Source organism: Harpia harpyja, chromosome 9, assembly GCF_026419915.1.
Source record: "Harpia harpyja isolate bHarHar1 chromosome 9, bHarHar1 primary haplotype, whole genome shotgun sequence".
Classification (NCBI taxonomy): domain Eukaryota; kingdom Metazoa; phylum Chordata; class Aves; order Accipitriformes; family Accipitridae; genus Harpia; species Harpia harpyja.
The window spans coordinates 5,795,129-5,815,079 of record NC_068948.1 but is presented as its reverse complement, the minus strand read 5'-3'; the positions used below and the strand labels follow the sequence as shown (position 1 = coordinate 5,815,079).

Sequence of the window (19,951 nt, the reverse complement as noted above, 5' to 3'; positions counted from 1 at the left end):
TGGTGTAGATTTTATGTGAAACCATATGGGGCACAGAAAATCTAGTCTATAATCTACTATGCTACAAATATGTCTTTTCAGTATCTTATGCAGCACTTCTACTGGTAAGAAAAATTTCTAAGCATTTCAATTTTAAAGAAAGATCCTTAAATAATACTTACATTTGTCTTTTGGGTATTTGTTTTGGAGCTGCCTTCTTCCTTAGCAGAATCTGTTTAATACAAAAAAGAGCAGAATATTTTAGTGCTATCTGTGAAGCTTTCAGGCATACTCAGTGAATATGACTTAAATATACAGGATTTGACTACCGACAGTCTGAAAGATAGGGCTATAAGAATCAGACTCTAGAACTGTGATAAACAGTCTATTTATGATAGGTAAAATAGTAACAACAAGCTAGTCACATACTATAAAGAAGATCCTGATTCTTCAAACATAATGGTGTAAATCAAAATAAATTCACAGAAAGTGATGGAGTTTCATTGATGTACAAAGAAAAATTGAGGGAAAGCACTGGAAAAGCCTGAATAGGATTAGTACTAAGTCACTTTATTCCTGGTATAATCTGCACTTGTAAATGTAAGGACGAGCCATCTAGAAGCATTTACTGACAGCAATTTATGAGACTGCTGTGATGCAAATGTTTCCTGGTTTCAGAGCTATGTCCCAAGCCATAAACTTCACTAATTATTTCTAGGACAAATAGCTAATGTGCAATGTGTAACATACACAGAGTGATGCTAATTTATGACTACTTCAAAGCCAGGGAATCTGCCTTCATCAGGAAGAAGCATCCACAAAAGTTTTCAGCACTGTTGCTGGAAGGAAAGCAATTACTAGATGCAAACCATAAACACTCCATGAAATGCTCTGATTGCAAAAAGACACTTATGTGGTCAAAACCAGCACTGCCAGAATAATGCAATTACCTTTTTTATGAGAACTGTTTGCCAACACCGTGATGAACCCAAGATCCAGACTCATGTTTGAGAAGGTATTCATGGCCACCACTTTCACTAGGAAAGTACCTAGAGAAGACAAATGGCCAGTTAAGAATAGCAGTGGGACCAGTCCAGCTTGTTTGGAATATAAAATCCAATTCGTGAAGAAAATCCTTTTCTCTTAAGAGCTTTGGGGGTTTTCTGATGAGTTTCCACTGCTCAAAGGCTTTTCAAGGAATGTTCTTCCCCTTTATCTCAGCTTTTTAATAACTCAGCTGCCTTTGTCCTAGCACTTTCAATGCTATTCTTTGTCAGCTGGCTATGATATTACCACAGGGGAAACTAGAGGTATGCAAGTACTGGAGTCCAAATGAGTTTAGGCATCTTGAGAGAGCAGCTGTCTTGTTTGAAAATTTCTGCCTGAAGGGAAGGGATGTTCAAATGGGTATAGGGAGACCCAATAAAACTTTTAATTTTTAATAATTTTAATACATAAAATGAAATCATAATTAGCTTCTAGTGCTCCAGCTTTGGCATGGGATTTGACTAGTTCATTAGAGGAGGAAACTTTTTTATCTTCTGCCACTGAATTAACTCTTAAGGACAATCTCCCAAATCCCACATTTTAAAGGCTTTGATTTCTTAATAATGGAAAGAAAAAATTACTAAAAAGCTCATTCATAAGTAAGTCCAACAAAAACTACGTGTTGGAGACCAACACACAGAAAAGTTCCCCTTTCCTTTGTCATCTCTACTGAGAACTCCTCAGATTATTAATTACTGCAGTGTAAAATGCAGAGGAGTGTAAACTTTAGAAGTTATATATATGAACAAATAGGAGGAAAACACTTAGTGATTCAGGAAAATGTCATCATTTGTACTTGAATCAGATTGTGTCATGAAAAAATAAACCCTGTTTCACTATGTCTTCTGTATGCAAAAATCAGGTGAAGCCTTCATTTCAGTCTCCATATGGAGACCCATTTGCCAGTTTGATTTTTTTAGCTCACTCACAAGTCAACAAGACTGTACTGCAGACCAAGTTTGAGCAGTTAGAAAAGCTACCAAATTCAGCTGTACGTTATTGTCCCCTACCCCAGGGTGCTGTGACTGCTTATGTGAACTCCTCTACTCAGCTGTGAGTGTCTTGGAAATACAGAAGATGTCAGCATGCTGTACCTTCAGAGTGCACGGGAATGATGTACGTTCGAGGTTCCCCATGAGGGCCATCTTCTTTGTGAGCATGAGTTTCATTAGGTCCAATCACCTCAAACTTCAGCTTATCTGGGGCACCATGAGACACAGAGACATTAATCTCCAAATTCTCCCCTAGCTGCAAAGTGTGAGAAGCTAATGCAGCCTGAAGACCAGATACTGGCTCAATTAACTGAACAGCAATACTCTCAGAGATATCCGATGCAGTTGTGTTGCTGGATGCTCGGATTTCCAGCTGATGTATCCCTGGGCCTAGCAGCTCTTGAGAGGCACTGTCGAGTGTCAGATTGTGAGGGATAATTCCTTCCTTTGCTCTGGATTCAGTGAGTGTCATGTTATCTGCTAATATAATGTAGGTCACTCCATTGCCTGCAAAAAAACAGTTCAAAATTTCTCACAGCTTGTGTAATAGGCCATCCGATTCTACCTGCTTTGTGCAGCATTCAGGTATTTATAAAGGACTCATAAGAACACTGCAGAAATGCAATCATTTTTAATAAAGTCACTTCAGGTGCTTTTGTGCCCCTCTAGACTCCCTGTGGAAGTCTATCGTGTTTTCTGGTGGGAGTGTTAGGGCAGTCAAGAGAATTCAAACATACGCTACTGAATTTTATTTATTAAGCATATATGTGGATTCCAGGAACTTGAAGTGAGAACGAAATATACACCAGCAAATGTGACCAGCTCAGTGTGGAATCCTCTTACGCTCAATCAGAGAAGCATTTCTGTGGATTCCTAACTTCAAATATGAAAATATTCTTATTGTCTTCATGTGGTGTCGTGGTTTAACCCCAGCCAGCAACTAAACACCACGCAGCCGCTCACTCACTCCCCCCCACTCAGTGGGATGGGGGAGAAAATCGGGAAAAGAAGCAAAACCCGTGGGTTGAGATAAGAACGGTTTAATAGAACAGAAAAGAAGAAACTAATAATGATAATGATAACACTAATAAAATGACAACAGCAATAATGAAAGGATTGGAATGTACAAATGATGCGCAGTGCAATTGCTCACCACCCGCCGACCGACACCCAGCCAGTCCCCGAGCGGTGAATCCCTGCCCCCCCCCACTTCCCCGTTCCTAAACTGGATGGGACGTCACATGGTATGGAATACACCGTTGGCCAGTTTGGGTCAGGTGCCCTGGCTGTGTCCTGTGCCAACTTCTTGTGCCCCTCCAGCTTTCTCACTGGCTGGGCATGAGAAGCTGAAAAATCCTTGACATTAGTCTAAACACTACTGAGCAACAACTGAAAACATCAGTGTTATCAACATTCTTCACATACTGAACTCAAAACATAGCACTGTACCAGCTACTAGGAAGACAGTTAACTCTATCCCAGCTGAAACCAGGACATGTGGATTCGTGTGACTGAAGTTATGCTCATGCTTTGTCAACATTGCGTAGAGGGAAAAACGGTTTATACTTATGTTTGAGATGGTGTAATAGCTCTGAGAAAGAACCCCTCCAATGGAGCTGAGAGCATTCAGTTGCAGGAATGCAACAATTCGAGGGAAAGCATTCACTAAAAAGAAGTATTGTTTTGCATAATGAAAACCCTGCTTCTATCCCATGGGTGGCATAATATTTAGCCTGCCATTTAAATCATGTAGAGTAATTACCCTCACCTCCATTGAGTTCAACCTGAATCCACAGCAACTCCCCATACAGTGTACGGCAGTGAGAGCTGTTCCCAGATTCATACTGGCTATAGCACCCAGTAATGCTTAGTTGATCCATCTTATCTTGAACAGTCACCCGCTTCTGTGCCGTCACATGCCATTCACTGGTGGTGCATTCCACAAAAACAGTAAACTCTCCAGGAGATGAATATCTATATGTGACATTGCTGACCAGTCTAGAATAGAAAGAGAACAAGCTGCTTGTTGTGGAAGACTGTCCTGGGAAGTCCTTAGCCCTATGTGGTAACAGTGACCATAGTTCCCAAATTTCTGACCTGACTCAGCTCTCCTGCAATCACTGTAATCCCTCGTTTATTTACATAGAATTTTTAGGGTTGAAGTTCCTTTGTTCCAGCTACGGTGTCATTAAGGATGTATATCAGCAGTGGTCATTCTCAAAGCATATCTATAAGGGTGGAAACATTTTGCTGTAAAGTAGGTAGATTACATTTCAATAACATGCAGCATTAGATCTGGTTTGTGACTTGTTGGCTCTGAGCACAGACATGTGACTATGCACATTAGAACATCTAACAGTGCTCTTAATTCTCTATTCTTTATTTTATTCCCAATTTACCATCTCTTAGATATATCAGTGGAATCTGAGGCTGCTCAGCATTTTGTCAGAGCACTCCCTTGCTCTTTTTTTTTTTTTTTTTTTATGTCAGCTGCTTCTATACTTGCCCATGCTAGCAAAAATGTCTCTTCACTCATGGGTTTGGTGCAGCTCTGGTCATGATAGCGATAGGAAATTAACGGATATGAAGAAGTCTGTGGTAGTTGCTGTTATTACTAACAAGCATAAGGAGATGGTGAAAAGAACCTAAGGATATCCTTCTTGAATGATATACACCATGGAAGGCAAATAAGTAATATTCCTGACACTATTCTCTCTGAACTCTTTATATTCTTATCATGGTACCACCTAGCAAATGCAAAGACCAGGACATATCATCCTTGATAATGCATATTTTTCATTAGTTGTTTTAATGAAGAAAAAGGTTTCATTCTAACTGGACTTCAAAAACATGCAAATGACAAGATCAGAACAGAAAAGGCAATTCCTATAAGAGTGGATATCAAACTGGACACAGAAAACAGATAAGCATGACTGCAAGCCATTTAGTAGCTGAAGTAAAAGGGCTTCCCATAAAAACAGCAAGCCTCTGCTTACAGCTGGCAAATACATTTTACTTAAAGGTTCACTATCAAAGATTTTTCTTCAGGTTCTTTACAGCTATAGGCCTGTATCTGTAGTTCTGAAAGAATGTTTACTGTTTCTAGTACATTACTACTTTTTTGTTTTCATTCTTCTACTTATTTTTCTAGCTGACTCAAGTAGGATTCCATTAGTAGACAAATAAATTTCTAGAGCCATTCCCTGTCATTCCTAGCATTACAACAAAATCTGATTTTTAAATCCAGCAGAAAAATGTTTGATCTTTTAAAGACACAATTTTTACGCAATTAAACAAAAGAAAAACTCCAGAATGCCATTGTATTATTTTAAATTTTATCAAAAAATACTCTTTAATCTTAAGAAAATAACGCTTGCCTGTTTCTTTGGCAATTACTGACATGTTTTCAGTAATTTTGTGTCTTAGGATCTAGAATAAATTCTCTTAGTAAGAAATAGGAATCACTTGTCATATTAAGCAGAAGAATGATTGTGGTTGGCAGCTTGACTTAAAATTTTGTATTAATATCAAAACAAGTTTCTGCAGAACCCAAGTGTCTTGTATGTATGGTCTATTATTAATCTACTTAATTTTTAACATCTCATTTAAGAGACTTGAAGCGTTCAATAAAATGCAAGCAGTGAAATCTACTGGTTGTCTGATGATACATGAAGGATTTATCTTACGTTAGAGGGTAGTAAGGATCAATAGTGTGGCCATCTCCAGTGCTAATGATACAGGAAAGATTGCCAGAGTATGGAAAGAGCAGCCAGTTCAAAGTGACCATGATATTTTCAAAGGCAAAGCATACATCTGTTACAACCAGCTGCAGACCTGTGAAACATAATGACAGAATTCAATGTCATTGTTTGTCTACATTTCTTACATAATTCAATTAATTTCCATGTATTGAGAGCAGGCCTTCTCCAAAACAGATTTGATACAACTGCTAATTTGAGTACATTGGTGGCATGACAGAGAGCTGATTCTTCTCCATACCTACTGGTCAAGATTCTTGTTGGAACATAATTTCATTCAAGTGTATTTTATGTGTCTGAATTTCCTGGCTTCGTATCCTATCAAAAACCTTCAGTTAGGTCAGCGAAGCTACATTTTTATGCCTTCAATATTTTCAGTGGTCACTGCTCTTCCAGGCTCTTCCTTGAGGATGGAGCAGTAGTTTTTAAGATAAATACCAATGGTCATGGTGTTACAGCAAAGAGCAGAACAGGTTTTTGGTGTTGACAGCCCCCTCCCACTTACCTTCCTTGCAGTGGTACTGAATAGACAAATAGCTTCCAGAAGCTGGACAAGGATCTCCAAAGAAAGTGCCATCTGCTGCCACCTGGCAGGCCTGAAGACCATGACACTGGCCTGGAGAGAAGGACCGTTTCATATGAACTAGTGGGTTTTGTCTTTGACTGTTGTAACAGCGCAGATGAGACATGATTACAGAAACAAAAAGGGGAGGGGGAGCAATATCATGTCACTGATTTCTAGACAAACTCCTACATCACTTTGACTTTGGTGTGTTGCTTGTTGCCTGGTATTTCTTAGCACCGTTCGGCTTTATTGGAATAAAGCTGAGTTAGAGAGGGTTAAAAAAAAAGAAGTTATGTTTTGTTTAATTTGGGCTGGATGCCTAAAGAATCACCGTAGGGACAGGCCTTAGTCACTGTTTAGTCTGGCAAGCAGTGGAGCCCTGTATCTCCAGCAGGCTGTGTACTTGACAAATGGCAGGCAGCAGCAGATCCCTCCTGCTCCCATGTCCCCATGGGTGCCAGCCTTTTCACCCCTCCTGGTTTGGAGTTAGGTTTGTATGGATGTGTTCTCTTCCATCTCTGTCAAACCTAGGGTCTCCCATTGAGTTAATCAGGGGTCAGTGTGTTCACATGTTTTCTTCACACAGCGAGAGGAACCAGGTACGCCCTTGTTCTCCATTTGCTCCCCCTCTCCTTCTTTGAATCTTTGCTCCTCACAAAGTCCCTCCTTTCCATCCAGCCCCCTGTGGGAACCTCCTCCACATCAGAAGTTCTCTGTGATTCCCTTCATTTTAGGAATAATCCACTTTCCCATTCACTAACTCTACTGAAATACAAGATAAAGTATTTTAGGGACCAAGAACTTTGGCACATACTCTATGCTTCTGACAAGCAATGTTGTAAGATGCTACCTGCTACTTCGTCTTTGACACTGATCCAGCTACAGTCTTCATCTGTATCATACTGGAGAGGAGTCTCTGATACACAGTAGTGAGGAGTCTTCCGTCCATAGAAGCTCTCTCCAATTTGAATAACTTCTCCTGATCCACACTGTACAGTGGCATTGTAATTATCACAAGCAATGCTCTGGCCAGATTCTAATAGAAGAAAAAAAATCAGATTTAACTTCTTGAATTTCTGAAAAATCCTGCTACAATTCTCCTGCATATCCCTTTTTTGGTTTCTCTTTTCTTCCCTTTTCTCCCTTCTAAGCGAAACAATTAATAAAATAAAATAAAAAAAGAACAAACAATAAAATATTTTTCCTTTTTTAAAATCCAAAGTAATAGATTTATGGGTTTTACTGCCTTAAACAAAAATTTGAGAACATATTTAATAAACTAAAATATTTTAATTAAAAAACTCTCATATTTTTGTGGAAAACACTTAGCATTTGTTTGACCTGCAGTACTGGAAGGTTTAGTGTTACTCCTTACTTCCGCAAGAGCCTTGTGGCAGTGTATGATTTGCATGATATTCAGGTAATTGCTCTGGAGAATAGTTTGCATATTAAGTATGGGACCTGATCCCATTTCTGCTACAGAGACACCTTTGTTCCTGTGTGATATTCGACTGACTTCATTCGGCAGGACTGCTCAAATGAGTAAGGTCATATCTCTAAATGTGTACACCTCATTCTTTGATTAATCTGGGACAGTTAATTATCTTTCAGAATTCTTAGCATCCTGTAGTAATCAGGATACTTAGTACCCTCAAGAGGAGCATGCGAAAGACTGCTTTCATATGGGGGTGTTGCAAAATAATGTTTTTGTTTCAGCTGTCTCAGCTGAAATACATTGTCCTCCAGTTGCTGTTTTGATCATCCCCCTTAAGTACCTTGATTAACAGTGCCAATGTGTGCACACTGCAGTAATTGTGTGCTATTGTTATTTAAAGTCTAAATCTAAGCCTGGCTGTAACTATAGCAACATGATCAGTTTACAGATTAGAGCTCTCTAAATAAGCCTGAAAAATAATTTGCTGTTAAATTCTGATAATTCTAATCTCGTGCATTGTTTTGTTCTTTACTTTGTATAGAGAGTTCCCATAGTGTTTGCTGTCTCAGCAGCTTTTACACGGAAAGATGGACAGAACCTGGTTTGTGTTCCTGTGTAGAAACCCTGGTTCAATTCAAGTATTTTTACTACAACAAATTGCTAACCTACAGAGCACCAAATAGTAGAATAGAAATAATAAGAAATAATAATACGGAAAGTTTTCTACTTATGTTGAGAAACACAAATAATGCTAGGATTGATGGCCAAAGAAAGGATGAAGACAATACACTGTCTGCTTAGTTGTTTGTACACATATACCTAGCTCAGATGATCAAGTAGACAAGTTATCAGGAATCAGAGATATTAAATTCAAATAGTGGTACCATTTGGAGCTACCTATATGTTTCATTTGAAGTTTCAAAGTCAATATTAATGTGAATCGAGCTTCATAGTAGCTGCGCGTGAAGGTGTTGAGTATCACTATGCCTGTTTCACAGAGACAAACTGAAGCACTGTTGCGGGAACTTCCAAACATTGAACACCCAGAGAAACTAATTAAAATATTGTCCCTATTTCTTTGGGATATTGGATCTAATTCCTTGCATGCAAAGCTGGCAAAAGAGGAGTCTAATCTGTTACTGAAATATGTATGTGTATTAATGGACATGGGCTGTAAATACTGAAAATAAGGTTATAATTGCCTCAATCTGTTCTCGGTTTGTGGGTAATGGAATGATGGATGTAGTGTAGGACATTGTTGCTCAATAATGCAAACACTCTTTGAATTTAATGGGCTTTAAGTCAGGTCCTATGGTAACAGATGATAGTTTCCTTACAAACAGACAGTTGTCTGCCGTGGTTGTAATGGAAAAATAATTTTAGTCTGTCTTTGCAAGGAAAATAAGCTTAAGGGATTGTGCTGTCTGCCAATTTCCTCTCCCCCAATCATTTTTAATGTTAGTCATCTTCAGCCAAACCTGATGTATAGATATAAACCTCAAAACACCCTAAAATTTCATGAAAATCAATAGCTAGGTAGAAGAGAAAGAGCTACATTAGTGCCTCTATTAGAAGTAGGGGTTCTTACTAAACCCAATGTTTATCTGTTCCACAATATGGGATTCAACTAGCCAGCACATACAGCTGGAGCTCTGGAGCAGCTGCAGAACTGCAGAGGAGGGAGCTGAGGGAGTCAAAAGTATTTACAGAGGTGGGATGTGCTGGGGATATGGGAGTGAACTGGGAGTGCTGAGGAGGAGAGTAGGGAGGGGATGTGGAACAGAAAATCAGGACTGGAAACAATACTTTATTAGTTTTGCTGATTGTGGAACGACTTGTTAATTATGCCAGAAGTAGTACAGTACTGGACCAGAATTGCAGTAGCAATTCTACGGCTGTGGAAACCTGTGCTTGCATACTGGATTCAAAAACTTTTTATGTTAGTGAACCTACAGCCAGACTGTCCTTCCAGTGCTTATAACCTTAGTTCTAGTTGCAGTTTAAAATGCTTGGCTTATGTGCAAAGTGCGAGGAACACAAGTTCCCCTCATATCTGTATGTCGAATGGGATGATATTGCTGGCATTCCTTTCCAGGACTGTTTGTTCCAAGTCACAATTTAAGGGACACAATGTCTGTAGATTTTCAGTCTGAGCACTCAAATGCCACCAGGAAGTACAGGTTCCTGCCTGGGGAAGCCCTCAAACTTTACCTACGGAAGGGTCTGAGAAGAAACAAGAAGAACTTGCTTTCACTTTTGCTTACTCCAGGCTGCTAGGAGTGGTGTCTCTGGAAGCCTGGCCGTATTTTTGCTTCAGTTACAAATTGAAATTATTGTGGCACATATTTATTATTTATGATGAAGAGTATTTTTACAGGGCATTCATACAGGTCCCACCTAGCTCAGGTGCTATGGTGTTGTGGGAGTTTATTCTTGCTACCATGCTGTTATACACTACTTAAATTGGCTTTAAACTAGCTAGCTTATGTCCACCGTAGACATGGACTGCTACACACTTAGATTCACTCTCAGATTAATTTCTATTTTACTAGCCCTCTATTGGAAACCTGGATCTTAATGGCTAGTTGCCAAGTACCTACATCTTCCAGTGATTGCAGGGTATTCCTTTCTTTGGATCAGATCTTACATCAGCACACTGCAAAAAGAGCACCTGCTGGGGTTATATGGCTTTTTGCTTGTTCATTTTTAGTAAGCTCGATTAAGTTATTGTGCAGTCACTTTGAAAGCAACAGGGCCATTTATGCACAGTTGTGAACACAGCATGCTCACTTCTCAGTTCCAGCTGTTGTGTATCTTACCAAACTCGCAAATGAAGTCAAATTCCTGGCTGCAATTTTCAGTCACACCCCACTGATACTTGGCGTTCTTCAGGATGTACCCACATGTGGATGAGAAGGGAGATGGCTGATCCTTGTACCAGTTACTGTAGCTTATATTTGAAGTGTCCAGCCAAATCATTGACCCTGTGAATAAAGTAATGTTGTCCTGAATGTTTATTTTCCTCAGTAATACAATTACAATTGCCTGCAGAGCAAGACAGTAGCCCTCTTCCTACTGAAGCAGAGGTGATTTAGGGATCTTCAATTACATTTTATATTTAACCTGATATAATCATTAAAAGAGACACCGCCACTTCCCCCTGTGCTCCCAGCCTCAAGATTCCACGATTTTTCTTGCATCAGATCTTGCAGCACTTCCTAGTGTGATGAATTAGCTCAGCTTGCTCTTCCACTGGAGACCTAACCCAGCACATTTTTTTCACTGGGTCAGCAAGTTGATCTAATTCACCATGTGTTCACACAGCCACAAGATCCAATGGAAAGGGTGACCACATGCAACAGGGAAGTGAAGCAGGCAGTTAAAACATCTTAATATAAATCTGAAGTTACAGCAACAAGACAGTGGCCTTTCAGCAGATGTCTACAGAGGGACAAATTGCATTTGTTACTATGTTAATTAAGCATCATGGGCTGGTACAGTTTTAAAGAAGACATGATTTCAAAACCACCTACCGTCAGTAGTTCCATTCAGCAAGGAGTTTGAGATCAGTCCTATCCACCATTCCTGATCCTCATCAATATGTTTTTGCAGGAACTCTTGAGTTTCCTCATTTTCAATAAAGACAAGGTGCCCTCCTCCTCTCTCACACCAGCTCTGGGCACTTGTGAAGGTATGCTGGAGTCTAACAAACTCATAGCATGAATGGTTGAAAGCTAGCTGGTACTTTGAGCAAGGGGTTCCTTCATCAATGGTTGCTTCCTCCACAGCCAAACACACAGCAAGAGGAATTAGAACTGCGATCCCAAGCCACATTCTCAGCTCAGTGCCCTGTGTGGCACTCGTCTTGCTTATCACATCACCACTCTTTTTGCTGCCTTCTTCAAAAGCTTGAGATGTCATCATTGTCGTGTCATCAGCATTTCTCCTTCCTCTTTGCTGCTTGCAACAACAGCAGCAATAGAACATGGAACAGATTGTTTCTAATATATAATGGTGATTGTGTCTGAGGATACACACAACAAGTGTTGATGCAAAGTCACTGCAATGGCCATTGTGAGGCCTATTGTATAAATGTCTCATTCCATATGAAGTCAGTTTGAAGAGAAGACATTAGAGTATTGCGTTTCTCATGAGCAGAGAAGATAAAGTTGATATATGCTGCTGTTGGACACGTGGGAAAGTGAGATAAAGCTCCTACATCAAAGGCATCATTGTGTGAACATTAAAGCTGGAGGTCTTTACAACAACAACAAAGAGATACAACAGTAAGAATAAGAGGAGAATGAGGAAAATGAGAAACACAAGGAGTTATGAGATGGGAAAGCACACAGTGCTCCTCTAGATACATTTAATTATTTTGGATTGCTTTATTTTTAATAATTATTATTTGAGGTGCTTCTTTTGGATGCTAATTATTTGAGGTGCTTCTTTTGGATGCTAATGCAATGTCTATAATTATTGTATCATATTTATCCTGCCCACCTGTTTACACATGCACAGGCTAATCTCAGCTGTCCCAAGTAAGCTTCATTTTGAAGTGTTGTGTCTGTTTAGAATTCCACACCCCAAGTGAAGTGCTTCCATCATCCCTTAAAAGCTAGGCTGCTTACCCATATAGAGCTACAGTATTTATACCTGCTAGGAGGTGGAAGAGAAGGCCAGAAGTTAAAGCAGTGATTTAGAAAAGATGAAAGTATTGCCTTAATCATCAGAACTACTTGGGAGCCCTATGTGCACATTCCAAAGGCTGCTGATGGACTTTGGGAAGCCAGCCCAACAACATTTAGGAGCTGAAATCCCTAAGTGCTTCTGAACTTCCTTACAAAAGACACCCATCAGGTTTACAAGGCCACTGGATTAGCAGAAATACAGTACAAATAAGGATCTTTAGCTATTGTGATCCTCCTGTCCTTGGCATTAACTGCATTGAATTTGATGCAATTATTATTAATTTATACCACCATAATCTGACACTGAAAGAACATGCACTTATATTTACAGATGGATCAGTGATCCAGTTACGGCATCACAGAGATGCAGGAAGCAGTGATGTTTGGTTGAATTCCCACGTTACAGAAATGCCACCTGCATTGCACTGTTGAGCTGAAGGTAATGCACATTATCGCACACTATGCCACTCCAGCTCTAACTCTAAAGCTTTCTTGCAAAGTGAAGTATGTGTGCTGCATCCAGTAAGCATTTAAGAGTGACCTTCAATCCCAAGACCTTTCTGGACCTCCAGTCCATAGTCACCTTGCTCAGCTGGATAAAGCAGGACTATGATCAGGGGTTTCAAGGTAAAGTTCATGGAAAAGTGTTTAATGGGTAGGATGATTGTGGGGTTGGAGAGGAAAGAGGAAGAAAATGCACTGTGATGGACGGGTAGACACTATGCTGGATGTCTCCTTTCCCACCGCACTTGAAAATCAAGACTTACCTCAGCTGTGGAACCCTTGGAGTAGATCCCACATTAATATCTGACTGATTAATAGGGAGGGCTTATGGAGCAGCTGAGATGTGAATATTCGTACTGGGTTTCCCAGCTCTGGAGAAGGCCAATCCATATTCTAATTAGCTGATGGATCTGGCCCAGCCAGTGCCCAGACACCCATCACCTTCCTAGAAGAGACCATATAACTATGATTATCAGCTGGTTCTGTTGAGGATGTCTGCAAATTAGGAGTCCCTTTTGGGCTGCATACGAAACTTCATAGGCTTCAGTTTGGGAATGCCCAACCCAACTGTTTTATATTCAAGCTATTGCAGAAGTCAGAGCTGAGGGCAGCTGCTGTTCAGTTAGTTGGCCACTGTATATTTTCACGGCATTTCCTTCAGAGTCCTTGCTTCTTCTTGGGCCGTGCTGGCTTGCCAGGCTTTGCAGAAGCTGGCAGCCAGCCCTCCCATTTTGTCCTTTTAGATATGAGAAACACAGCCTGTTTCTGAAAACATAGGTATGACAAAGGAGACTGTGCTTAAATGTATCTGGTTCAGTGATACAGACCATGCATTTCCAGTAGGTGCCATTGAATCACATTTGTGATGAATGGATTCTGTAGCATCATCCAGTTCTCTCTCTGCAACTGGAAATTTGACCACGTGAACGTACTGCTAAAAATGCCAGAGCTGGAGGTGCCACAGGCTATCCTCTCTGAATCTGCTCCAAAGCCATTGAAATTAATGGAAGTCTTGTCTCTGGCTTTGACGGATTTTGAAACAGGCCCTAAAAAAGAACAAATAATGTTTGGAAATGTCTACAAATAAAGCCAAGCTCTCCAAGTGAGTCTACTGTTGGCAATTTCTACAGCAGTGTGAATTTTTTTCCTAATCTACGGTTGCTATAAGTAACTCTTCAGCTGCCTGCAGCAGATGGGGAATGGAAGAAAGACAGTTTCCCTCTTTTGCAGTTTGTTGACTTCATATATTTTAGCGCCAGTAAAGCAGTCTGTCAGTTTATTCTGTTTACCACAAGGAAGAGAAAAGCATTTACAGAGAAGAAGATACTGCTTTAAAAGCATCAACATTAGCAACTAGGGTCCTCAGGAAGGGAGAAAATTCCTGAAAGCCCTTTTCACTCATAAGTAAAAAATGGCTTGATTTCAAATAAACAGTGCTCCTTGAATTTACCATTTTGTAGGAAACATGCCTTTTGCATTCTTCCTCAACAGAAAGACATTTTTTAAAAATAGTTTTCTTATGCCAGAAGTCTGCATGGAAGCTTCACAGTATAATGTTGCTTTGGTTTTTTGTTTTGTTTTGGGGTTGTTTTGGGGTTTTTTTTTGCTATTTACTTTTGTATAGCTTGCTGAATTTAAATAATTTAAATAGTTCAAGAAGTTACTTAAATAGTCACATATGCTAGCGTGCAAGAGACAAAATGGTGCACCTTGTGGTATAATCTTATCTTGCATGTTTCAAAAGGCAGTCATGGAAGTGCTTAATTAAAGCTCTGTCATTGTGTCAAGGGTGCGGCTGGCACTTAAAATAAGTTGTCCTCTTCTGGCTGCCCATGGGAGTGTAACTGACCCCTAACAGGTATTGTAAAGCCACACCAGTAACTTCAGGGAAGTCTCAAGTGTAAAGTCAGCTGTATAGATTTTGGATACGCCAAAACAATTCACTTGCTGTTTTTTGTTTGCCTTTTTCATGGTTCTGAAGAACTGGGGCAGACTCACAAAAGAAAAGTCTGTACATAAACATTATTTTTAAGGACCTATGAGCCCTTTGCATATAGCCAAGCTTGTTAATCCTTGTTCAGTTATAGCTGTCTGCCTGAAAGGCTGATGTAGCAACCACCCTTACAGCACGTGTTATGTACCAGTGACTTCAACTAAAACGTATTCACCAGCTAAATAAGGCTTGCAAAGCAATTGTGTTTTGCAAGCTTTGACTAGAAATTAGTGACAAAGCTTTCTCAATATTTTCACACCCTCACTCCAAGCTGCGATAAAGCTATGAATAACTCCTTTGTTTGTGATCTCTCTTGCGTCTGTTGGAATAAGTCTTTCATTTTCCTCAGAAATGTTTTAGGGGGCCCTGCAGATCTCTTACGGAGTCCTAACTTGCCCTTATGAGTTACACCAGATGGTGGCCATCAAGAGAAACTTTCTTCAGAAAAGCAGTGTGCTATACAAAACATCACAAAAGGCAGTGATGAATGATTTATTCCTGGTTTTCAAATGGATCCTTCAAGGTTTATTAATTTGTTGTTGTTGTTGTTGTAAGTAGAAGCTGTTGAGGTGAAAGAAATCTGAAGCATATTTTATTTATGATGCTGAAAAAGTTAATAGGTGTTAAAAAAAATAATGGTGGCCTACACTGAGATTCTGTAAGGGAACCCTCTAGGGGGTGTTCACCACTACTAAAAATTGAACCCCTTAAAACCAACTCAGTTTTGTAGCCAAATCTCAAAGTATTCATAATCACTAAGTAATTTTTTTTTTTTAATCTAAGCTTATATATGTAAATTATATGCCATTTGGAAAGTTTATCTTTATATGCCTAAATTCTTACAGAACAGGAGATGAGCACACACAATGCTTATCTAACATATGTAGGTGTGGTAGGCTTACCTTGACACCTTTGCAAATCAGCCTTGGTGCCCCAAATTAGGCACCAAGCACTGGATTGCAGTTTTTGAAAAATACAAGCCTGAGTTCTTGTTCAACGTAATCAATAGCTCTATAGTTCAGGGCACCCTGAATCCAACTGCAAATTTCTCCATGACCAACTCCTGCTATTAGGAGAACACGGCTTATTCATAAGACTTTTCTATTTCTGAACTTTGGTGTCCCAGACCTGAGAAAAAGCAGTTCCAGGGTTTCACTGGGCTATTGGAGAGCTGGGTGCGCAGACAAGGAGGAGAGGTATGGTGCCGCCACTGACTTCAGGGTGGTCCTGATTTGTGCCCTAGTGCAGATTACAGCTGCATCATGACAGCCTAAGAACGTCCTGTGATTCAAAAGGGCATTGCAGCACAGCAGAATAGCTTGACGATCCTTTAATAGAGGCCAGAAAATATTAGATTTGAAGAGTTAAGGAAGTGAAGAGCTGCCAATGGGAAGGAATAAATCACACCCCCGTTCATTTTGGCTGTTGTTCATTTGCCTTGAGGGAAAGCAAGTAAATTTACTCTCTATAGGAGGATATTACCATCTTTACATTCCTGAATATTACTGAATGTAATGTATAGATTTTATCAGGAATAGAAATATATCTCTCTTCTATGAACTGAATAATTATATAAATGAAAATGATTTATATTACTTTGGCTTTGAGGTAGAAAAAAGATTATTTTCAGGTATCATTAACTTGAGACAAGATCATGAGTGGTCTGTTTTAGTGTGTCACGTACACTTCTGCAGTGTGCAGAACTGCCTATTGAAAAGATGTTTCATTATTACCCAAATAGGTAGGAAGTACTGAGTACTGAGCAGACTGTCCAGAAAGGGATGGAGAAAAGCCCCTAGGTACACCTACATCTTCCATCTCTCCAGCTGGCTTTAAAAAAGCCCATCTGCCAATTAGTTTAAGAAGGTGGGTCACAGTCACGCTTCCTTCCTTGCTGCTCTCCTGGGCTGCTTGTCCTGATAGTGAGACCCAGTTATTTGCTGACTGAAAAGGGTTTGTTTTTATTGTTGCTCTACTGTCTAATTTTCCATGTGGCAACACAGTGAACTTACCAGTGAGCCCTGCCAATTTGCAATTTTGATGTTATCTTGTTTAGAAAAACAGGGAGAACAATTCTTATCTTTACAGGGTGCAATAATTAAATTAGACATTCTTGCCTGGCATGATGGGGTCAGGATAAAGATAAGTAGGAGTACATTCAGCAGTTGCTGGGTTGGACATAATTTCTGTTTATAGGATGTGTATGGTTACCTTCTGGCACAAATGTTGCTTGGATAAGTGCCCAAGGATCTTCTCCTAGGAACTGTCCCTTCGGAAGCATCTAGTACTGCCTTTGGGCTTGCAGCTTGACTTTCCTCACCTGCCATACAGTTGATGCCCCAATACCTCCCTCTTTCCCAGCTAGTTCCTATGTTTTATTGCCTTCCACAGCAGAACTTCGACTATTGGGAAGAAGAGGATGAGTGTGCCCCGTAAGAATGTTAATCGAGCTGGGGTTACTGATGGCTAAGGTTAGCCTTGAATTCACATAGAAAGTAGCAGAACTATCATCTGAAGCATCTGCTGACACCTCGTGTTCTTGTGATCATGACTGACTAAGTGGCACAATTTAGATGTGCTATTGCCTTAATATCTTAACAAGAGAACTGTTCTAAGGATTAAAGGTACCCTCTTTGGGTAAAACATTAACTGGTAGATACAAATAGACTGAACTTTTCCTAGCACATGCAGAGAGGCAAAAAAAATTGCTTGGATCTGAATCTACAGCCACCACAACTACGCTGGTGTCTCTGCAGTCACTCCAGATTTCCATGAGTGTAAGACTGGCCAGATTTCTAAGCTAGTCCAGCTTCCACCTCTTGATTGTTTTACTTAATTTTGTTACATATTTTTCTTCTGTTTGGTATGAGCTCTTTCTGAACTTAGATGACATGAAAACAGAAAGAAAAAGCTGTGTTACAAGTTGTTTTCATTAATAACGTCTCTCATCAGTAGATATCCAACACTTTACAAAAGAGATCAGCTTCACAATCCCCATAATGAGAAGACAGGCTGTCTAGCAGTCTCCCTGTTCAGGAACACTGCTTTTGTGTTAAGCACTCTACACTCAGATGCCACCTGACTAAAACCAGAAACCAGTTCTTTTTAGTTTTTCTTTTATGTTCTCCCAAAGATGTACAGTAGGCTAAAAGGTAGGACAATGTGTAGCAGCATTAACTTCTGTCACTGTAAATGTCTGTAACACCATTTCTACACCTTCAGTCATGGAAGTGAATGCCAACCTTCATGCTGTCATTCTGCCCACCTGAAAACACATTACTGAACTGTATAACATATTAAATATTAAAACATTTAAATAGTCTTGGAATGTTGAAAGGTGCAGATAAAGTTATAAAAGCCTTACAGTAGGAATTTGATGTGGGCACTGGGCAGTCTCAGTCTGGTTTCATACTAGTATGGGTAGGCTAGCAGTTCTATGCCTCAGCACTTGAAGAGTTTTAATACTAAGTTACATTATATTTTTATTTAATTGAACAAATCAGTATTTCTGGTGATATGCATTAAAAATATGACTGTATAAAAGAAAATAGTATTTTCGTTTATCACAAAAAACAGTGAAAACCCACAAAAATCTCACAAAAAATTAAAATCTTGCAAAAATAGTTATTTTGATCCAAACAATACTGATCCAAACAGTATTTGATCAAAAATGTTTTGATCCAAACAAAACTTGATCAAATAATATATGGCAACTATTGTTATTTAAATTTGAACAAACTATATTAGTAGTTTGTGTTTGCAATTATACTTGGATAGTGCAAGAGAAGTATTCCTGGGTAGTGCTGGTGGTATTTTTTTTAAATGAGATCATGTCAATAAGACAGTATTTAGCAAAGATAAGAGCTTATATCTGGCACAGTGAGATAGCAATCAGTGTGATTTCAGCAAGAACAACTCTTAAATTCATATCAGTTTTACTACTGGAGTCTTTATTTGGTAATAATAGATAACAGCTGATAGTTGAAAGTTCTTAGCACAGCTTAAAGTCATGATCAGGTAATTTGACCTTTGTTAATGTGCTTTAATTAGAACTCAGATTTTATAAGAGAAGGGTTGAGATTAAAGTAAATTAAGTACTTGTATTTCAATATAGAGATAAGGAATAATATTGGTCTCTCTCTGATTTATAAGGCAATTATTTGCTTCTTGTGTAAGTAAACCAAAAGTACAAAAAGGCAGATGCATGGCAATGACATTATTGTTATACTAGAAATTTAGTTAACCAGCTCCTCTGCCTTGGGAAATTTTGTTTTGATTGACCACAGAGATCACATCCTAAATGTCACCCCCAGCCTTGCATGGCCACAGGGTACAACCAGACCAATGCTGGGCAGGGTAATGCTTTGCTTCAAAGATGTCTTCATGGCCCTTTTTAAGTTTGGGAGAGAAGCTCAAGGCACCCAGAGACTGGAGGGGAGCGAAAGCCAGAAAGAACCCAAGAGGAAACAGCTTGTAGCCTTCACAATTGTTTAAAGCAGAAAAAAATACAGTGAAGAAAACCTGCCTGTGGTGGGGAGCTGGTGACTTCAAAAATGTTGTCATGAGGGATGAACAGAGAGAGGAAACTGTGGGGAGAAATGCTAGATTTGGTTGGGGGAAGATTTATATTTGAAGGATTCTGCAACTGGATAGTGTTTGTAAATAAGGTCAAGCATCAGGAGAGGCTATTCAAACCAGGGGATTGCATCATTTGCATTAAGGATCATGTTTTCAATATTCTGTACTGGGAAGAGTAAGACAGCACAGTCTCCCTGAGTTTATAATGTTTTGGTATGAGTTACAATGTGTCTGGTAAAGCTAAGATCAAAGAGCTGCTGGTAGTCTCTCCAGAGAGGGTTTTATTTCCTCTATGTTCTCTAGAACACGGAGTTCTATAACCTTCCCCATTCCCTCCCATCAAATGTGTTTTTACAAAGGGGGAAGAAACGGTGTGAAATAATAACATTAGAAAAGTCACCTAATCCAC

The 19,951-nt window shown here is 39.5% G+C and overlaps 1 protein-coding gene across 1 annotated transcript in view; it reads right to left on the bottom strand.

The window, feature by feature from the left end:
• Positions 1-11,763, bottom strand: part of PKD1L2 (polycystin 1 like 2) — a 42,831-nt gene extending 31,068 nt beyond the window's left edge. Inside the window, exons 1-9 of the mRNA XM_052797991.1 lie at positions 11,310-11,763; positions 10,596-10,760; positions 7,192-7,377; positions 6,282-6,392; positions 5,705-5,852; positions 3,787-4,016; positions 2,121-2,525; positions 930-1,028; positions 162-211 (exon numbers count right to left, since the gene is read on the bottom strand). Of these exons, the coding sequence (XP_052653951.1) occupies positions 162-211; positions 930-1,028; positions 2,121-2,525; positions 3,787-4,016; positions 5,705-5,852; positions 6,282-6,392; positions 7,192-7,377; positions 10,596-10,760; positions 11,310-11,763 (1,848 nt within the window). The remainder of the gene's footprint in view (positions 1-161; positions 212-929; positions 1,029-2,120; positions 2,526-3,786; positions 4,017-5,704; positions 5,853-6,281; positions 6,393-7,191; positions 7,378-10,595; positions 10,761-11,309) is intronic.
• Between the last annotated feature and the right edge of the window lie 8,188 nt (positions 11,764-19,951).